General features: G+C 42.0%; 1 protein-coding gene across 1 annotated transcript in view; it reads right to left on the reverse strand.

The window, feature by feature from the left end:
• snx7 (sorting nexin 7) overlaps positions 1-3,622 on the reverse strand; it is a 43,902-nt gene extending 40,280 nt beyond the window's left edge. The window contains exon 1 of the mRNA XM_041961848.1: positions 3,465-3,622. Coding sequence (XP_041817782.1) covers positions 3,465-3,548 — 84 coding nt within the window. The 5' untranslated portion in view covers positions 3,549-3,622. The remainder of the gene's footprint in view (positions 1-3,464) is intronic.
• Between the last annotated feature and the right edge of the window lie 16,085 nt (positions 3,623-19,707).

Here is a 19,707-nt window from a genome sequence, read left to right on the forward strand (position 1 = left end):
AAACTGAAAAAAGGGCAGTCCATAGTAAGTCGAGCGCCATCATGTCCATGATTAAATCTTCAATAACCTCAGCCTGTGGGTCATCTTTGGCAAATTTCTTTTTCGAAAGCCTCGCCGACGTGTGTCAGTCCCGGTGGCTTCTTTGCGGCTGGCTTGCTAACGTTAGCGTCTTTAGCAGGCCGACCGTCCTCATACGCTTTCCAAACCCCGTCAAAGCGGTGGCTATGAGTCAGGTGGCTGATCAGGTTTGAAGTATTGAATGCTTGTGCTATTTCTCCCTCCTTGTGGAACTCGCTTGGAACATTTGTTACAAATAACCAGTGAACTGTCTTCTTCGGAAACTCTGAAGAAGTCTGAACTCTGTTTTCAGAAGCACGTTGTGCCGCATGCTGCGTTTTTCTGATTATGCCGACGTCACTTGAACGCAGCATTCACTGCAGGCCATTCGGGTCTCATAGTGTGAGCGAGGCACTGCCCTGCTGACAAAAATATAAATGTTATCGGGGCTATTCGTCATGATATCAGACTTATCGGAATGACGTCATAATTTCCATCTATTGGCCCGATAGTTATCGTGCACCCATATGAATTAACTGTGACATGGTAATGCAGCCTATAACTTTTAAGAAAGGCAAAGCATCCTGAAGTTGTGTAGCCTCGCTCCACTATTAAACCTAACAATTCATACACAAAAAGGACGAGGCCCAAGTCAGATGAGCTGTGGTGAATAAACGCTGCTACACACCTCACTCGACGGCTGGCTCGGCCTACGTTCAAACCCTCTTGTGATGCGAGGTCTACAGTGTGTGTAAAACACTTCATGTGTGGAGACAGTCCGGCCTATCTCACCACTAGATCCATATTTCCTGCATTGTCTGTAACGACAGCAATACCGTGACGATTGTTGATATTCTTCGTGTCGAGCTCCCGACTCCAGAACAGCAGATTTAAATGTTGGGTCCAGTGTGTGATTGGGAAAAAGGCCTCGTCTGATGGACAAAACTCATTTCTCTTCCGCTGGTCATAGCATGAGCTGTGACTGTTATATAGCTCTGAGTAGCTCGTGAGGTCCACCCATCTGTGGTTACTGAGATGCACTCTGCTGCAGCAGATGCACTCTGCTTCGTTGAGGCTCTGTGTCTGGTGTGCCGGTATCACTGTGCGACTAAAGTGCGGCCTCGGTGGAATTGCATACTTTGGCTCCAACGCGTTTAGTGACCTCTGAAATCCATCGTTGCCAACCACAAGAAAACGGCCTTAAATCTTTGGTTGTATATCCACAGTGCATGGTGTTGCTCCTTCAGCTCTGGGACTGTTATGGGGAAGCGAGCTCCAAATGCTTCTTTCAGGCTCCTTTGGCCTGGCTCAGGCTTTGTTGTTGTTGTGATTTGAGCTTTTCTGGGTAGCGGTGTGCCAAATAGCTTCTCGTGTTTGTGTACCTCGTAGTGTAGTTGACCTTCATCCGGCAGTATTTGTAATTGTTTTTGTCAGTTTCCTTTTGGCCATTGTCAGTTCTTGAAACAGGGAAACACATATCAGCTCTGAAAGTCGTAGGAGCATCCTCAATCTCTTTTCGCCAACGGAACGTTCATCCATCATTTTCTCGTTGATTTTAATTTTAGCAGTGCTTGGCTTGCACGCAAAGGATGATGGGAGTCTGTCTTCTTGACTACTATGATTGCACCCTCTGCCGTTCAGAAAAATAAAATACAAATTTCAACAAGGAAGAATGATAAATCACCATGCAATGTCACAGTCGATAGCATCACAGTCCCACGACGGCACTGAGCCATGTTTCTATCGAGCGAGATTCGCTAATCGTTACATTTGTTCACCGTTTTGTGCCTGTAGAAAAGAGGGAAGTGTAGTGTGACAAACCTGTTGGAAGGTTGAGGTGGAGAGTTGAGACTATATTCTGTTCATAACCCCAATCAAGTAGTTCAAGTCATCAAATATATTTGGCTCCTGATTTAATATTTAACGGTTTTAAACAACCATACATTAGCTGGTCACTTCCTGTGGTATTCCAAACAGACATCATTACATCTCCTGCCAACCAGGACACAACAACACAGGTGCCATCAACAGCCTGGAACTTATCACATCAAGCCTCACAGTGGTCTACAGCTTGCATTTGTTGTCCACCCACACTTTGTAGTCAATTTATTAGGTACACCTGTGTGATCTGTTGCTATTCAACACAACAGCCATGTCATAAAATTTGCATTTACAAAGGTTAAAATGTTCAATATTGCTGACATCGCTGGAAATGTACATACACATTGGGCTCAAAACATTAGAAACACCTCTGAATATAATGCAGTCCAGTTCAACACCACCACTTACAATGACCTCAATGCTAAAGCCAAAACAATCACTCTCAACATCATTCAAGTAGATTTCAGGCCATATATGTATTGCATGACACTGGACTGTATAAGTGCGCCTAGTGAAGTGACCGCTGAGTGTCTCAGGACTGTGGCCCTGTGCCTGACTGCTGACTGAAGCTGCAGCTCTGTTCCAGATTTGTTTGAGGCCTCCCTTTGTTCACATTCTGACCTACATCAAGCCCAGCACAAACGCACAAAAAAAGCAAAACACAGAACAAAGCCATTTTCACCCTGATCCTCTCACTTTTACCACGTTCACACGTTTGAGAATATGACACTTACTCCACATGTGGACAGGGTTGACTTGGCAAGTGGTTGTACAGTGCTAAATAAGAGGCCACTGGAAGAAACAGCCCCAGTACATGCAACTTTCTGGCATGCAGAAAGTGTTTCACCAAACTGCATTTACAAATGTTAAAATATAATGTGGCCTTGATTATGTGCATAATGCATGACCCACAAAACGTATCTCTGAGCCTTTCTCAAATCATCAGGAGGAATATTTTAAGTCGGCTGTTACACAGTTCACTAATAAGCATCCATTCAACACCATTAAAACGTAATTGTTGATTTAAGTTTAATTGCTTTTGCTTGAGCAACAGTTGAACCAGGGCTAAGAGCTAAACATATACTAAACTAAGTGTTGGTTATTGTTTTGGAGCTAACGCGACTTGAAGTGAGGTTTATAGTATAACGTTTTCATTGCAGCGAAACAAACGAACCTTAAATTATTAAAAAACTGAACGGAGTTTGGCGTAAATCTTCCCATAAGAGACTTCAAGCAAAAAGCAGATAGGACAGTCGGGTCCTAAGGTCAACTCATCAGCTGATCCAGGAAATGTGGTTTCCTTCTTTCTCTACATGGCAGTATGTGGTCTGGATGTACACCACAGACTGTAAGTACATTCTGCACCGACTGGAGGAAACTTATCAACTCTTCTGTTCTTCTACGAGTGGAAGTTAAAGCGGGTATGTTGGTGCCAGGGTCAGATCCACGTAGCACGAAAGGCAGCGACACTGTTTGAAGCTGAGAGTCCGAGGCTTTCGCCTTGTTTTCGGCCAGCTTTTCCTTACCTTGCTGAAAACCTCCAGGTCCTCGTCCTCGTCCAAGTCCAGCATGTGTTCCGAGAAGTCCGCAGGGACGGTCAGTCCGCTCATCTCTCTCCGAAACTTTCTAAATGAACTGGGCGCATCAGACAGACCTGGGAGGTGAACTTCCAACACAACTTCACAGCAGCGGAAAGCCACCGAAAACGAACGAGGACGGCACTTCCGGTAACGTTTTTTCAAAATAAAAGCAGTGCGACTGAAATTGTTTTGGATAGCAGTCGGTTTCAACGTTCTAAAGAAATCATTTTTCCAGGATTTTTCTGCAATTGTTTCTTACTGTCAACGACACAGCACCACACTGATACAGACAGAAAATGCTGCACATTTAGCATTCAGAGTTCTGGTTCTAGTACTGAATGCTGTGATAGACTGCGCATGTTGGAATCATAGGTCTGAACAGAGCAGTCATTTCAGTTGCAGCTCCACAGAAGAAAAGATATTTCAAAAGCCAGTAATGTTGGTTTGGTTTTCCAAATTCCAAAATTCCAGGTTCTCCAGGCTGCATACGGTCAGAGGATGCTAGAGCAAATTCAGTGTAGCAAAAACAAAGAGAATGTTCTCTGCTTTTTCCAATCTGAATTTATTATTGCATCTGACATTAAGCATAATGAGACTGAGAGAGATTTTTGTGGCAGTTCTGAGAGTCCCTGTATCGTCCATAACACAAAGAAAAGCAATGTGTACAATACGACACAGCAAAAAGAAGGAAGTGAATGTGGTAACGTGTTAGCTCAGCAACACATTGATCCACTGTAAACTCTTGTATGTCTGTATACTTCAATCTCTAAACTGACTGTGTGGAATCATGAGACTTTTGGGATTTCTCTTGTTCTTTTATTTATTTATAATTCAAACTAGGCCTTATTTATCAAAACTTATTTCTTATACTTGTCCTGTTTTCGTTCTTTGTCTTGCTTAACTATCATACATTCGCTAAACACTGAAGCATGTTCTTGTATAAAAACTTCGTTTAAAATAGTGGGCTTTTATTTTTGTGAAAAATCAAGGTACTTCCGGTGTCGTGCTGGCGAGTTTCCTCTTTACGCAGCTGAAATGTTGAGAGCGCAGATGCGGAAGGATCAGAGCAGCGATCCCTCCCTTCGCTGCTCAGCTGGGAGGTGCAAAGCATGGGGTTGGTCATGAGCCCGCAAGTTTTCCACAAGATTCGAGTCAATGGAAATATAATCATCCTGGAGATGTTCTGTGCTGTGACAAAACAAAAAGAAAAGAAAAAAAAGATTAACGTGAAACAAAGAAGAGACAATCTCTCATTTTATCAATCTGCCCTCAGATTGAGAAGAAAAACCCTCATACTGCTGCAGTTCATGACTGTTGAAGCAGAGATGCACAATATGTAAAAAAGGCATGAATAACACAGTAGGCCAATACCCTAAATTATAATAATAAAAATATATAGGATGTGTGCACTAAAGCCTGAACTACAGCGAGGATCTTCTGCACAATTAGCAGTCATTGTACAGTTTCAACGCAATGCTCATAAACACTTAAAGCCTGAAGACCCATGAAAAGTGTGAGATACATTTATGACCCATATTGATGAAAAGGCAACAGGTAGTGAGTTAAAAAAAATACTTTTTGTATTTTATTAGACCTTTACATTATATATATATATATATACCTCATATGCACACTCTCGGTTCATTTGTAATAAGACACTGTGAATACAGTTCATAGCAAGTCAACAGCAATGTATCTTGTTTTAGATATTCCTTTGATCCGTATCAACTGAGCAGAACTACAGGTGTCAAAGTGACCTATAATGAGGTCCAGCACTGATAGTGGGTGATGAGTCCTGGCTCTTAGTCAGCATTCCCATTCAGCGCAGTCACAAGTCAAGTTCTTCCACAGGAAACCGGGAGAACTAATTCGTTATGTGCCTGGTTTTGTGTACAGTGGCACTGTTATGTTGAAACAGCTGTAATGCTGCAGCATTAAGATTTCTCTTTGTTGGAACTGAAGGTCAGAGCCCATCAACCAATAGCTGATGAAAAACAAAATGTTCTGGTTTGACATTAGAATGCTTCCATTACTGAAGAACCTTAAATGTATCACTGTATGTGTGAAAAATGTATAAAATATTATCAAAGGCAACCAAAAAGTCTCAACCTGTGATCCATTCCAAGTTCAGACTGTTATTTGCAGCTCACTTCTGACAGCTCATTTTATGCTCAGCCGACACGCCGCACCTGAAACAATATATAATGTATTCCTGCGTATTTGCAGAGCAACACTTCCTATCACCTTCAGCCTTGTCAACACATGGCTGCACAGTCAGACTCTCTGTAGCCTTGAGGACTCAAATAAGCGTCAGAACACAACGAGAGAGCGCAGGCTAACACAAAGCTGCTGTGTACAGATGGAACAGTCATTTGCATAATGTGATCATAATCTCTGTTTACCGTAGAGTGGCTGGCCGGCAGGCTGCACTGACAGACAGCCTCAGCTTTACCAGCGGAGGACAAACCAAAAGATGTCACTGTTGCACAAGCCATGCAGTGTGTCACGGTTCAGTCTGCCCCCGCTAGACGCTTCCTGGCCATTGATCACAGACTGCACTTCACCATTCCTCCACTCCACACAAAACAATATTCCTGACAGAAGAAGAAGGAAAAAAAACCTTGCAGAAGGAAAAAAAAAGATTTTTTTTCTCACATATTCTTATGATAAGAATTGCTTTTGTAGGAGATTCTTCACTTCATTTATTCCCCAAGGACAAGAAGTGACCAGAAAAATGTTTTCTTTTGTTTGCTTCTGTGATCCAATTTTTATTGCTTTTTTTCGATATTCTTTAAACAAACACACTGTCAGGGTGTATATATGTGTAACCCAACCCCAATCCCACCATAGGGGCATTTTCTAACACCCCACCCTGTCCTCACGAGTACACCATAACTTCAAGGAAGGAAAAATTAGGAGATTTCTTTGGTGAAAAAAGCTAATTAAACAAACATTAAGTAAATACAAAGAATCCCATATTCAACTATTTACCAACAGCTCTAAACCCATTTCCTCCAGTTCCACACACATGCTTATAGTGGATTTAAAAGCAAATCAGTCAGTTTCGCTATAGACACTTCCTCTTGTCATCCACAGAAGTCCACGCATATATAATGTGTTGTTTAGCTTCATGCACTCTACCTTCCTTTGCTGTTAATACTCCCAAAAAAAATCACAAACTAAAAATGTACATGGAAGATTTGCTGTACATGATGTGGCATGCTAGGCACCAAGTGCGCTGTACATTAGTTGCTTTATATACAGAGCATTCTAGCTATAATACAATAATTTTAATATTATGGCTCCATCTGGATATAACATGTGTATTCCTTTGTCTTTAAGGCTTATCTTACGTATGTATGTCTTTATCTGACTACACATCATTCATTAATTAATAACAAATAAAATAATAAGATATGTGATTGTTGATTTGTTCATCTATAGGAGTAATTTTCTAGTGGGATGTTTCCATAGTAACAAAATTAGATAGAATGAAAGACACCTGTGCTCAAAACCTTGCCAAATAGTTTTTTGAACAAGTGGAGAGAAAAGCATTTTCTGGAAGTTAAATGAAGCCTAAGTAATATTACAAATGCTTTTAGAGGTCGAGTTCAGGTTGTTCCTAACAGTACACTGGCCATTCTCTTTATTGGCATTAGTGTGCGTGTGTGTGTGTGTGTGTGTGTGTGTGTGTGTATACTTCCACTTAAACTGAAAGAATACACAAATACATCCTCTGAGAAAGACAGACAATTCCTCAGTGTAGATATATTCATTCGCAGTAGTTCCAGTTAAGCATTTGAAATTGCTAAAACCTCAGAGAAGTTATATATATATATATATATATATATATATATATATCAAGAAAACAATATTATCTACATGGAAAGAAAAAAAGAAAAAAAAAGAAAACCCTTTCTTATTTGACTCATAGGGGGGAAATTCCAAACAGTGAGTCTCCACTTGTATTGACTGATCCCAATAAAGCAAAGCTGTGGATGATCAAGTTGTGACGCATCAACTAAACTGACTGTCAAATTGTGCATTTTCACTGGAATCAATGATGTTTTACTCCCAGCTCACTTGTGTCGATGTGTCATCATGTCGCTCGCTCAAACATCACCAATTATTCCTAATGGACAGAAGATAATCAATACTTATTGATTCATGCTCTCCTCTACAGTAACAATTACCGCTCGTCTTCCACTTGCCTGGGTCAGATTGTTCAGTCTGCACTCAGCGCACGTACACACTCACATATGCACACACACAGCGCCGCACATAATTATCTATTCAAACACTCCACGGGATATTTTTTCTGTATTTTCTCTAAATGCACAGTGCCAATGGCATTACAAACAATGTGTCGCTCCACTTTTGGCATTTTGCAATTCAAAATGATGCGAGCGCTGCCTGAGCGGAATACTGAGGAGCAGACAGAGGCGTTTCAGCCAGCAGCATTAACATACAGGAAGCCATTATCACATCTGGCCTTTGCAGCCAACAGGAAGGCTGCTGAGTGTGTGTGTGTGTGTGTGTGTGTGTGTGTGTGTGTGTGTGTGTGTGTGTGTGTGCGTGTTTCAGTTGCATTGCATGTTTGTACTCAGTGTGCCTGTGTTAATTGTTTTCATGCAAACACGTGTGTGTGTGCACATCGACATGGGTGCGTGCTTTGTGTGGGTGTCTTTATTGATATATATATATATATGCATGAAGCAGATGCAATACATGCTTGTATGTGTTGTTGTGCCTGTGCAAATTATGTGTGTGTGTGTGTGTGTATGTGTCTCCCCGTCCCCCACCTTTCAGATTAGAGGCCTCTGTAATGGTTCTACAAAGGTCAGGGTTTTTCAGTGGTTGGGATGTAGCGGCAGGCTGTGTTTAAAGGTCACCACGCCACACCATTGCATTATCTTCCTGCCATTTCATACCAGTTTGTCTGTCTGATTGATTTTTAAAAATAAAGCTTCACCTCCTCCAAGGCTCAGTGTGGCCGCTTTTTCTTTCCCAGTGAAAGCAGGGAGAATGGAGGGGGAGGAGGGGGAGGAGCGGGACGGTGTGTTGTTAGTGCTTTGTGAGTGTTAGACGGAAAGAGACGTCTAGTTTCCTCGCCTCTGATGGGGATGATGACGAGAGCTCGCTGCCGTACGGGTGGCTGAGTTTTGTCTGGGTTCACTGCGATGCTGTGCGCTCCGTCTGAGCAGGTGTGGAAATCAAACCGGTCAGTGCGCTGGCTTTAACAAGGGAGTGTAAAGATTGAGGGAGTGTTTGTGGCAGTGCTGCTCTGCTGCTCTCAAGCCAAGAGAGGGAGGACACTGTTGACTCATAAGACATTTTCTGTATATTTAATATTTTGATTGCTGCACATAAACTATTATGTGCTCATTTTCACACTGAATCATGCTTCCTTTTCTCTGTTTTGTCTAATTTGCATTTTGTTAGACTGTCCTTTCACCTATTTTAAATCGCCACATGAGGACGACGGATTGCGGTGTGGGTCAGCTGGTTTTCCTCTCTTCATGATTTTGATGATTCCCTCACTTTTAATCTCGCAGGCTCAGATAGAGACTGTTTGCTTTGCCAGTACATAACAGAGCTAGCTGGATTTGATTGTTCATGTTTTGAACATAAGGCTGGAATTTGCAAGAATTCAAAGGTGGATTATAACTGATTCACAACCCCAATTCCAAAACAGTTGTGATTCTGTGTAAAACATAAATTAAACAAAATATGATAATTTAGTAATCCTTTTGGACATATACTCAATTGAAAACAGTACAAAGACAATATATTAATGTTTGACCTCATCAGCCTCATTGATTTTTGTGAATAAATGCTTATTCTAAATATGATGCAGCAAAGCGGTTCAAACAAGTCGTGACAGGAGCAACTAAAGAGGGGAAGTTGTGGAACGCTCCAAAAACACCTGTTTGGATCATTTCACAGGTAAACAGGCTGATAGACTGGTGATAGTATCATGATTGGGTATGAAAGGAGCATCCTAGGTTCACCACTTTGCGAGCACAAAGGAGTTTACTACATGGGCTCAGGATCCTAACTTTTTTTGGAATCAGGATTGTAGAACTGATGAAACAGCACAAGGATCTGAAGCCCAGACCTGCAAATACTCATTTGTCATGATCTCTATCTCGATCATAGCCCAAAGTTTTTTCAAGTGAGAAAGACGACTAGTTGTCTTAGTCTGAACTCATCAGTTCTGAGCTGTTACTATGAAACAGCTTCAGTTTGCTTGGCTCATTCAAGGCGGGCTTCTAATAATAAACCCTGCCATTCTGAGCCGTCTTTATCCCTTACCCCCGAGGACCGTGGCTGAAATACTGAAAGGAGCCTGGTTTAACTGGTAATTTTGCTGCATGAAACCAACCAGGCTTGAACTGTTTTGCTCAAATGAGCTCCAAGTAGGCTTCATGGAGCAGCTTAGCCTGCTCACGTTCAGTCTGTTAGGATGGAATAAAGGAAAAAAGACAAAGAAATGCTTCATTTTTATGGACAGTAGTGACTAGGCCTTTAAGACAGGGTGAGACATGTTTCATGACATTTCGTTTCCATAGCAAAATGATGGAATTGATTGATCCGACATATATATATATATAACCATTGGCCGAGATTTATGTTTTTGCTCGTGGGTGCAGTGAAGTGAATAGCACCAAGGTGATAATTGTCACATAAACACTCTTATTGTGCTTGCTTTAGTAATTGCAGTGATAGCGGCTGCTGTCGTCTGTCTGACGTAGACACACAATCTTGAGGGGTGGTATTTACATACATATTGGCCACTACATAACACGATGTCGCTCGCATAGCAATACCTACTGTGAGCAAAAAATAACTACCATATCTTGGTATTCATATTTATTTCTCCACCAGCCTTTCCCTAATAATAAACACATTGACTACATGTCGATATGACAGAGGAACCTCATCATGTGAGAGGAGCTTTGTATCACAGCTGATTCGTTATAAAAGACCAGTATTGACATATGGATTTATTGGTGTAACCCTGCTAAAACAGGCTCCCCGTGTTCTCCACTCACCAGATAACCGGCACGGTGTCAGGATCCGTGCACAGCCACCAGCAGCAGCATAATAATCAGATCAACCAATCCCCAGGCCTCCTTCAACAATGGCTTACGTAGATCACTGCTGTCAAACTGCTTTTACACACTGTCATGGCCATTAGCCTGCACAGGCCTGAGTGGCTTCTTGCTAAGACAGAAGGAAAAAAAAAAAATCAAAGCAAATGGAAAACATCCACTGTGACTGTTTGCCCTGTACCACATCCAAAATGACTTAAGTAGAAAAGCATTACTCACAATTATGGCACAACTCTTGTTTTTGTCAATTTCCAATGTTTTTTTTTTTTTCCTCTCCGTGTCTCTCTGTCTAATGCTGAATGAATCGCTCTTGTTCAGGAAATTGCTGCTAACAGTGGCAGGCAGCTCCAAACATGTTCCACTTAAAGAGAGGGAGAGCGACAGACACAGGAGAGAGATTAAATGGGGGAACTTGGCCACCTGGACGAATGCAGGGTCTGAACAATTAAAAATCAATTTACCGTCAAAAAGCTTTGCCTTCTAATTAAGACCACATGCAGGCCAGAGGGGCTTTTCTGTTGAAGGGCACCACTTTTTTCCCTCCATGCACATTGTTTCGTATTTGTGTTAGTGTTTTTCCCCCTGCCATTGTTTTTCATCCTCTGCTTACATGCCCACATAATGATAATGCAGTGGTAAATACCGTATTATTCAGACATGGGCTAGTACAATAGGCCTAAATGCATCTGTAAAAATGGAGAGACGTGTTTTGATTCTCAGCAGGTGTGCAGCTTTTGGACCAGTCTTTATTCTGATGGAGATGACTGAACTGGACCCTGGAACTGAGGGTTTGTCTTTTTGCCTGACAGTTTGGGTGGCTGAGTGGCAGCCATGGTGTTCATCCTGCTGTCACAGTGATGGAGGGCTTTGTTAAGACTGTTTTAACTACTCAGTTTCATATATAATAGAAATGGCAAAGAGGAATACTCAGTCAGAAATAGAATATTCTAGTAACTTGGATCTTGTGTATTATACAAGTGTCTATATGTGTTGCATGAGTTGTTTTGCATACTGTGTAATGCACATTTCCTGTATGAGCCACAACTCTCATCAGTAAAAAAGGGGGAAAAGGGTTCAATAGCTTTTTCTTAGCTGAAAAGACATGAACAACCAGGACACATCTGGAAACACGATGCTGTTTGTCCTTCTCTTAACCTAACCAAAAACCACTCACAGGAAAAATGTCAACTTTGTAGGCAAAATAAATCATAATCCAGATTCGTTTGGCGCATTTATGTTTGCTTACACGTTAAGCCTTTTGATTTAATGACCCCATGACCTTTGCTGCAACATGTTTCATCACACTGTGTGTCGTCTGTACTATCGTTCACATCTACTCTGTTCCTTTCAGTTGTGTCAATGAAACACGCTGCGATGGGCACAGAAGCACGGGCATCAGTGTTTTCTTCTTGCAGAACTTCTGCTCTGCCCACCACAGTGACTTTGAGAAAACAACCCAGCAGACAGAAGTCTGTCCGTCAGACAACAGAGAGAATTTCTGAGCTGCTGGTGTGGCCACCCACTTACTACATTTTAGAATGGAGTGGGGGCATGGAATAGATTTGCACAAATTGAAATAATTTGCTCACCAGAGATCTTTGTTTTTAAATCAGGATGCAGTTTATTCAGTTTAATGATAATATCTCATTAGAATAAACATTGTGGACCTGGTAGTTATGGACATTCTACGCCTGCTTTAAAGCAAAGGATCAGGTCTTCTTTCCTACTCCATCCTTACAATAATCCCATGCCAATTTGTCCATGGAGCCTGAGGCTATCCCTTCACAGCGCGGCTATACGTCAAACCCACTCAATGCAAATTGAGTGGGCATTGTCAGAAGGTGCAATATTTTCAGTGGGAAATTCCCTGTGTTTGCACAGAATGTGTTGGCTTTCTGAGCTGTGGTGGAAGCATGCGTCCTGGTAGTGACATGTCAGTTTGTTGCAGGGACACACCACTGACTTTGTTTATTATATTAATGCACTCATGACTTTTACTGCTACAGCCTTACTTGGTCTGGTATGACCAGTAGCTTATAGTGACTAATGTTAGCAAATATTAATTTATTACTGACATTACTGAGTCAGACTCCTCTTTACTTGCTGTTATTCCACTATTTTAGGATTTGGCAGTATCCTGTAATTGTCAGTTGTGGCCACAGTGGCTGCTGTTGAGTAAAAGTTAGACAATAAATAAACATTTTGAAAACAGTTCTGAAATGCACAGCTTTTTTTTAAATACTCAGTAATTTCCTCAAAATGACTCAAACAGGAGGAAATCTGTTGCATTTGTTGGGGACCATTAATCCAATCCCAAACTACAGTGTGTGTATGTTCATGATAATGAAAGAATATGTTGCCAGGTGCAATGGTCACTGGTGTGTTTTTAAATAGCTTTTGTACAGCAATGGAGCTCTATGGCACAGAGGAATAATGCGTCATTTAAATGGATTCAAGCAGATGGGAGATGGCAAACCAGATATCATTTCAGTGGAAGACAGCAGGATGGTAAAATGTAGTGAGGCCGGCAACGGTAGCGATTAAAACATTTAAACTTTGTGCCATCCTCCATCATGGACAATTAGAGCCTTATAATTATTAAACATTCTCAATTCATATAATAATGCAGGTAGATGGTACAAGCCATTTAATGCCATTTTTTCACACTGACCCTGTCTACAATGTCCCAAAGGCACCGCTGTCAACATGGTTGAATACGTTCATGTATGCTACAATATCTTACTGTTCAAAGATTATACATGGACAGAGAGACAGAGGAAAGGTGCTGTATAAAATGCCTTTATTTGACGTGCATGCGCTCTAGCAAATGTGACTGCAGTTGCCCTCTCCTTTAAACATCATTCTTCACCTGCTGTCGCTACTCAGACCAGTTTCATCGACAGGCCTCAGTTAAAAGTGGGTGTAATTATCAATAGTTCTCAGAGAGTTGCCCTGTAACCTGTGAAACTGAATTAAGTCAGAGACAAAAATAGGCATTACAAATCAATCAGTGAGAAATAAGAAGAAAGAGAATGCAGAAAGAATCGTGATACAGGCCTGAACTGCTGAGATAACGACTGAAGAAAAAGAAGACATGCTAACATTCTGAATCCACATTTTGCTGCTCTCATCTCTGCCTGCTACCACAGTGAATACACTCCTCATGGGGTCACCATCTTTGCTGCATTGTGTGTGTGTGCAGTGAGGTCCCACTTTGTGGAGGTCCTCAGAGCATCCTTCAGAAACTATTTGGCCATTTCAAATCAATTTCTTGCAGTTCCATTATATATTTGCATAGTTTGTAGCACAGTAAAGCATCTTCAGCCAAGTGCTAAAATGTTAAAAACGTAGCCTCCATGTCCAAATGTCTGTTCATGAAGAAAGCTGTGCTCTGATTGTGGCCATAGCCACTAAATGTGACCATTAGTGCATAGTTAAATCACAGTTATTATTCTCACAGTTATATGGACAAAAATGTTCTGAGAAAAAACAGAAGGATCAGAGTATTTAGATGATGACTCCAAAAATGAAACAGATGTTCCATCAGCTCATCCTTCCTGAGTGAGCGAGTGACTGGAAAATATCTTGAAATCAATCCACCACATTGTGGAACTGCTGTTGATGACGTCATTAAAGCTGCTCGGTCACTGTGTGATGAGGTAGTGGTGGCTGATCTCAGGCCTGGTTGGCTGCATTGAGCAGCTGTGATATCCACCACCTGTACACCAGCTTAAGAGCACCAGCCCTTTCCCTAAGTGGTAAAGAGTTCACAGGGGACCAGAAGGTGCAGTGCTTCCTTCAGTTGTGCGCACAAAGTTTTTGTGTGACTGTATTAGAACATGGCACTCTTAAACACGCGATTCTGATTGGTCAATCGCCAAAATTCAGCTGCGTTTATTTCTCGACATTCCTAACAGTCATTGGCTACAGAGGCAATCCCTTAATGTACCAAGCTCAATAACAAATTGACAGCTGATTTGAGTGGCAAAATATGAAGCATTTTCCAGACATTACTTTTAATTTGTTTAGAGATGTTCCCAGCAAAAAAGAAAGGAAAAGTAAAGAACAACGCTGGACCAACAAGAGAAGCGATATGAAGGCACAAGAGACTTGAGGACACAGAGACTGACCAGATTGAAGCAGACAAATCACGAAATCACGAAGAAAAACACAGCATGAGCGATCGACCTGCTAAAAGATTGCTTAGTGGAGACACAACTGGAGACAGATGTTTTAATGTATGACGCTGAATGCCTAAATCAGCTGCTGCGGGACTTTTATCCATCAGTACGAAATAATAGCAGTAAACCAAACTCTGTTGCCAGCTACGTCTCTCTCAGGTCTGGGATAAATCAATAAAATATGTTTAAATCATTATTTTGTGTCACTTTATTGAATCCTTTAGCAGTAAGCCGTGTTCTAAGCGGGATAATGTATAGTGAGCAGGTTCCTATGGAGAAATAGATCTGTTATGTATATTTTTAATTTATTCTTAAATGTATTTTATATCAAAAAGACCAGACAAGGATGTCTATTGACAGTATTAGAGATGAAAGTGTGGTGTCATTCCCTGTAGCTGAGGGCTGTGATGGTGGCCTGGTTGGAAGTGACGGCTCGCAGCTATTACGTCATCTTTCTCATGCTCCCGTGGCGAAGCTGCTGCTTAGGCATGAGCATCAACAGGTCTTGCTAATCCTTTCACCTGACCATGAACAGTGGTCAAGAGAGGTGTAAGGGGACTGTCCAGACCAGCTGTCAGAGAGTGTCTGACAGTGAACATGACATGAAAAGAAGTTGCTTGCAGAACACATCAGAACATGAATTTGGGTCAGATCAAGCTTGCTGCTGGAGTACTACCTTTAGGTATAAGGATGTGTTGACAAACGACAGCAAAATTTCGTTTTGGTCCGTCTGTGTTCAGATCTGCCCAAACAAATTGTGTCAAGGTGGAAAGCGAACCAGGGTTTGATTCAACTGGCCTGATCTGAAAATGCCCTTGATGTTGATGTGGTCTTCACTACTCAGTCCAGTAAAGCTCCATGAAGCAAGTCTTATTTTAGGCTGTGCCACAGTCAACATTTGCGTACATGCAGAACATGGGAGAGCATTTAAATCACAGAGGAGGGATTAATAAAGTGACACAACAGCATGGGGATTAGGAGTGTTTCCACTGCTGCCTCCCTAATGAGACTCACCCCACCCCCAATGCTTCCATTAGCTTTGGGCCTGAAAGCATCTAAACCCAAACCACTTGTCCACCTGCTACCTGTGTATGCAGTCATACTCCATCACAATAACATTCATTCATTTATTTATAGTCTTTCTCTACCCCCACCCACTTTCTCCGTCCGTCTTTCTCTCTATTAAGCTTTCTCTGTCTCTAAAATCCGTCTGCAAAATCAACATTTTTCAGGAGTGAATTCGTTCAAAATATTTTTCAAATGTCATTGCATTTACTCGTCTTTACAGTGATCTCTTTGTAGACTCAGTTTACCAGCAGATTTGTTTTTCCCAGTAACTGTGACCTTTGTCTGTCTTCATTCATTTTGACTTTATTCTTTTGTCCCTCCATTTCCACACCTCCCTGTATCTTTGCATATTATTTTATTCTTGCTGTTCCTCCCTCCAATATGTTGCATTTGTCCCTTTTCTTGCCTGCTGCAACTACAATATTCAATATCGAGCTCTGAGTTTTTGGAGGCCAATCCAATTCTAGGTATTTTATTCATATTTCACTCATTCAGTCTTTAAAAATATCAAATGTGTCTATAGTGCTACAAAATTGTTTTGCTGCTAAATGGTTGCATGGTGAGGTGAAGGTCTGTTGGTGCATAATTAAGCACATAAAATCCTCCGTTGGCTTGTAAATAGGACCGACCCTTTTCCTTGGACGTATCCCATCAAGAGACATTCATTTGTGACTGAGCTAGGTGCTGGTTTTCATCCCATCCCCTAAAGTGCTTTGTTTTTAAACAGAACATGAGTGATAATGGATTTCTGAGGCTGATACCAATATTAGAAAGTTTAAAAAGACAATTTTGCATCAGCTGACATTTTTTCAACAAAAACACATGGCATAAATTGCTTACGTTTAGATAGAAAACGCTGTTCATCATTCGTTTTTATGACCCACTAATCCTCATTCCAATGAAATCAGCAGTGACATTGCAGTTTGCAGAGCTGCCTACCCTCCCGTATTTTACCTCTCTTTCCTGCTTCTCCCATTAAGGGAGTGTTGCAGTACCGGGTTAGGCTACTCTGTGATTAGATAAATTCTATGACTTGTTAACAGCAGATCAATTGAACAGATGAACGCAACGTCGTTATTTCTCACTGTATATCATTGACGCCCCAACCATATTGCATATTACAACCCTGAAAAGGGTTATCCACTTCAGTGACAACACTCAGATCCTTGGCACCAGCGACCGTTTCCGGCCAGGCGTGAGCCACAGACCCCCAAACAGTCTGTAGATGAGGTGATGGTTGCCTACAAAGGGGAGACAGCTGGCAACCTGAGGCAGTATATCAAAAACAAGCCAGACAAGTGCGGTTTTAAGTTGTTGGCAGGGCCTCTGAGGATGGCTTCTTCCATGACATGGTGCTATACCAGGGCAAAGCTACCCTGGAGGCCCATGATGTCCCCCTGACGCGTGAACAAAAATTGCTGGGTGCCACCAGCCAGATTGCTGCTGTCCCGGCGAGTACCATGTCCTCCCCCACCACCACAGCCATCTTTGCTGACAGCTTTTTTACCGGCATTGAGCTAGTGCGGTACCTCCGAGACCAGAATTGCAGGTACATGCAGGGACAGCGAGACAATAGAATTAGAAATCCTCCATCAAGTCCATCAGGGAGATGGAGAAAAAGACTGTACCTTGTGTTGCTTATGACTATGTTACCAGTGATGATGGGATACTGGCTGTCAGATGGGGGGGACCACAGAACGGTCACTTTGCTATCAACAGACAAGGGGGAGGAGCTGATGTCCCCAGTCATCAGCTACTGCAGTGAGACCAAGATGAAGGAGCCTGTTAACTGTCCAGCTGTCATCAGGAGTTATAATGCCAACATGGGGTACATTGATAAGAGTGACATGCTGGTACACCTCTACTGCACCACATGAAGTCCAAGAGGTGGTACTTACATCTGTTCGTAAATGTCAATGATGTCAGTCTCACAAACGCCTGGGTTGTGTACAGAGGGGACAGTAAGGCTCTTGGAGTGAATGGCCAGTCTCTGAAAGATGTCGGAATCCAGGTGTTTAGGGGTGCCAGCGACCAGATGTCTGCCAAATGTAGCTCCAGAAGAAACTCTTCTGTTGACAGCCTGACCACGAGTGCTGATGTCCCTGTCCGGGGACACCGCAGCCCCACACCAAATGAGGCTGTGCGCTTTGACCTGTCCCTCTTCCATTCCCCTGTACATGCTAAATGCCAGACGTGGAAGTCCTGCAGCTGGAAAGGCAGCATTTTCAGGTCAAATGTGGTCTGCAGGGTCTGCATTGTCCATGGTCCATACTTTTTGACATACTTACATTAATCGTTGTTTGGATTCAATAGATGGTGCCATCTACAGACTGAGGGGCTTTGGTTTTTATTTGCACTTAACATGCACAATGACTCTGAGGATGGCGATGGCCTAGAGCTTCAGTCCAGACTGGAGCTTTTGGACTGCACTGATTTTTCGTCTAGTGCCATTAATTTGTTCAGCAAAGACATTTCCGTTAGCCCAAGTGTGCTTTTTGTTCAGTGCTAACTACTATACTAAGATGGTGACAATGGTAAACATCTGTTTAATATCAGCATGTTAGCTATGTCAATATAGTATGCATGTTTCTCTCATGTTTGTGATTTTAAATGCCTGCCAATATAGACCATAATAATGATCTATTTAGGATTTAGGATAGGACATTGAATAGAAAACAGTGCTGGTGTATTGGTAGAAAAGTACAACGATTGGACCACAAAAGCCACTTTCAGCATAGCGTCCAATTACAGAAAGTTTAAAACTGTATCCAGGTAAGATGGCTGTCACATGGTTCCATCCTAAAGCGACCTAAAATCTGTTTCATAATGAGTAATCTGTATCTGATATAAGCGGCATTATATCTCTGATATTATGGAGGCAGCTGTTCAGAGCCTGAAGTGAAGCCTCACTCTAGGCCTACATACACTAATACAGCACAGGGAACTATGCGGGACGATGCACCTCACTTCATCAGGTCGACAGGTCAGCTTGTCGATTTTTTACCCAACCTGCAGGCTTCTTGCTCCGAATCCCCTCGGGAAATAATTAACAACTGCAAGAATTATTCATCCCCACGATTCACACCACCTCTCAGCATCACAGATCCTAATAACAAAGTTCTGCATGAACGCATCGAATGTCGGCTGATAAGACTTGGCACAGCGTGACTCAATGCACCCAGACAAAAAATGTATTTTCCATCTGCCAAATGAATTGATGGCATTAATAAAGATGATGAGTTGAAATGAATTTAATGAGTGGATGTAATAAAGATATCTCCATTCCCAAACATAGCTAAGGGGGGGGTTAATATTGAACATATAATATCCCTCTTATGCACTCTTTCTTCTTCCTCTTTTCCTCTGTTTCCCTTCTTCTTCATCATCTCTGCTCCTTGTCCTCTTCCCTTCATGCCTCGTCCTGATGACTCTCCTGAGCTTCTCCCTCCTCTTTTCCTATCTTCCCTGTTTACTTTGTCCTGTCTTTCCTTATTTTCTCCTCTGTTTCATCTTTCCCTTTCTTCTTGTCACTTCCACTCTTACCTCCTCTTCACATCCTCTTCTGTTCATCCTGTCACCTCTTCCCTTCCTCCTTTCATCATTTCATTGTACCAGTTCCTTCCTCAATTCTCCTTTGATAGTGGCCCCCTTTCCTCCTTCCAGACCCCTCTTTAAAGATGGGCCTCAGGGAATCAGTGGGTCAGTCCAAGGCTGATTCATAATCCATGACACAGACATTTGAGAACCAAGATTACCAAGAATCTCTACTCTGCCACACGGGTTGTGCATCGGCCTTTTGACCGTGTGTTTTCTGTGTTTGGTGTC

Source organism: Chelmon rostratus, chromosome 20 (genome assembly GCF_017976325.1).
Source record: "Chelmon rostratus isolate fCheRos1 chromosome 20, fCheRos1.pri, whole genome shotgun sequence".
NCBI lineage: Eukaryota > Metazoa > Chordata > Actinopteri > Chaetodontiformes > Chaetodontidae > Chelmon > Chelmon rostratus.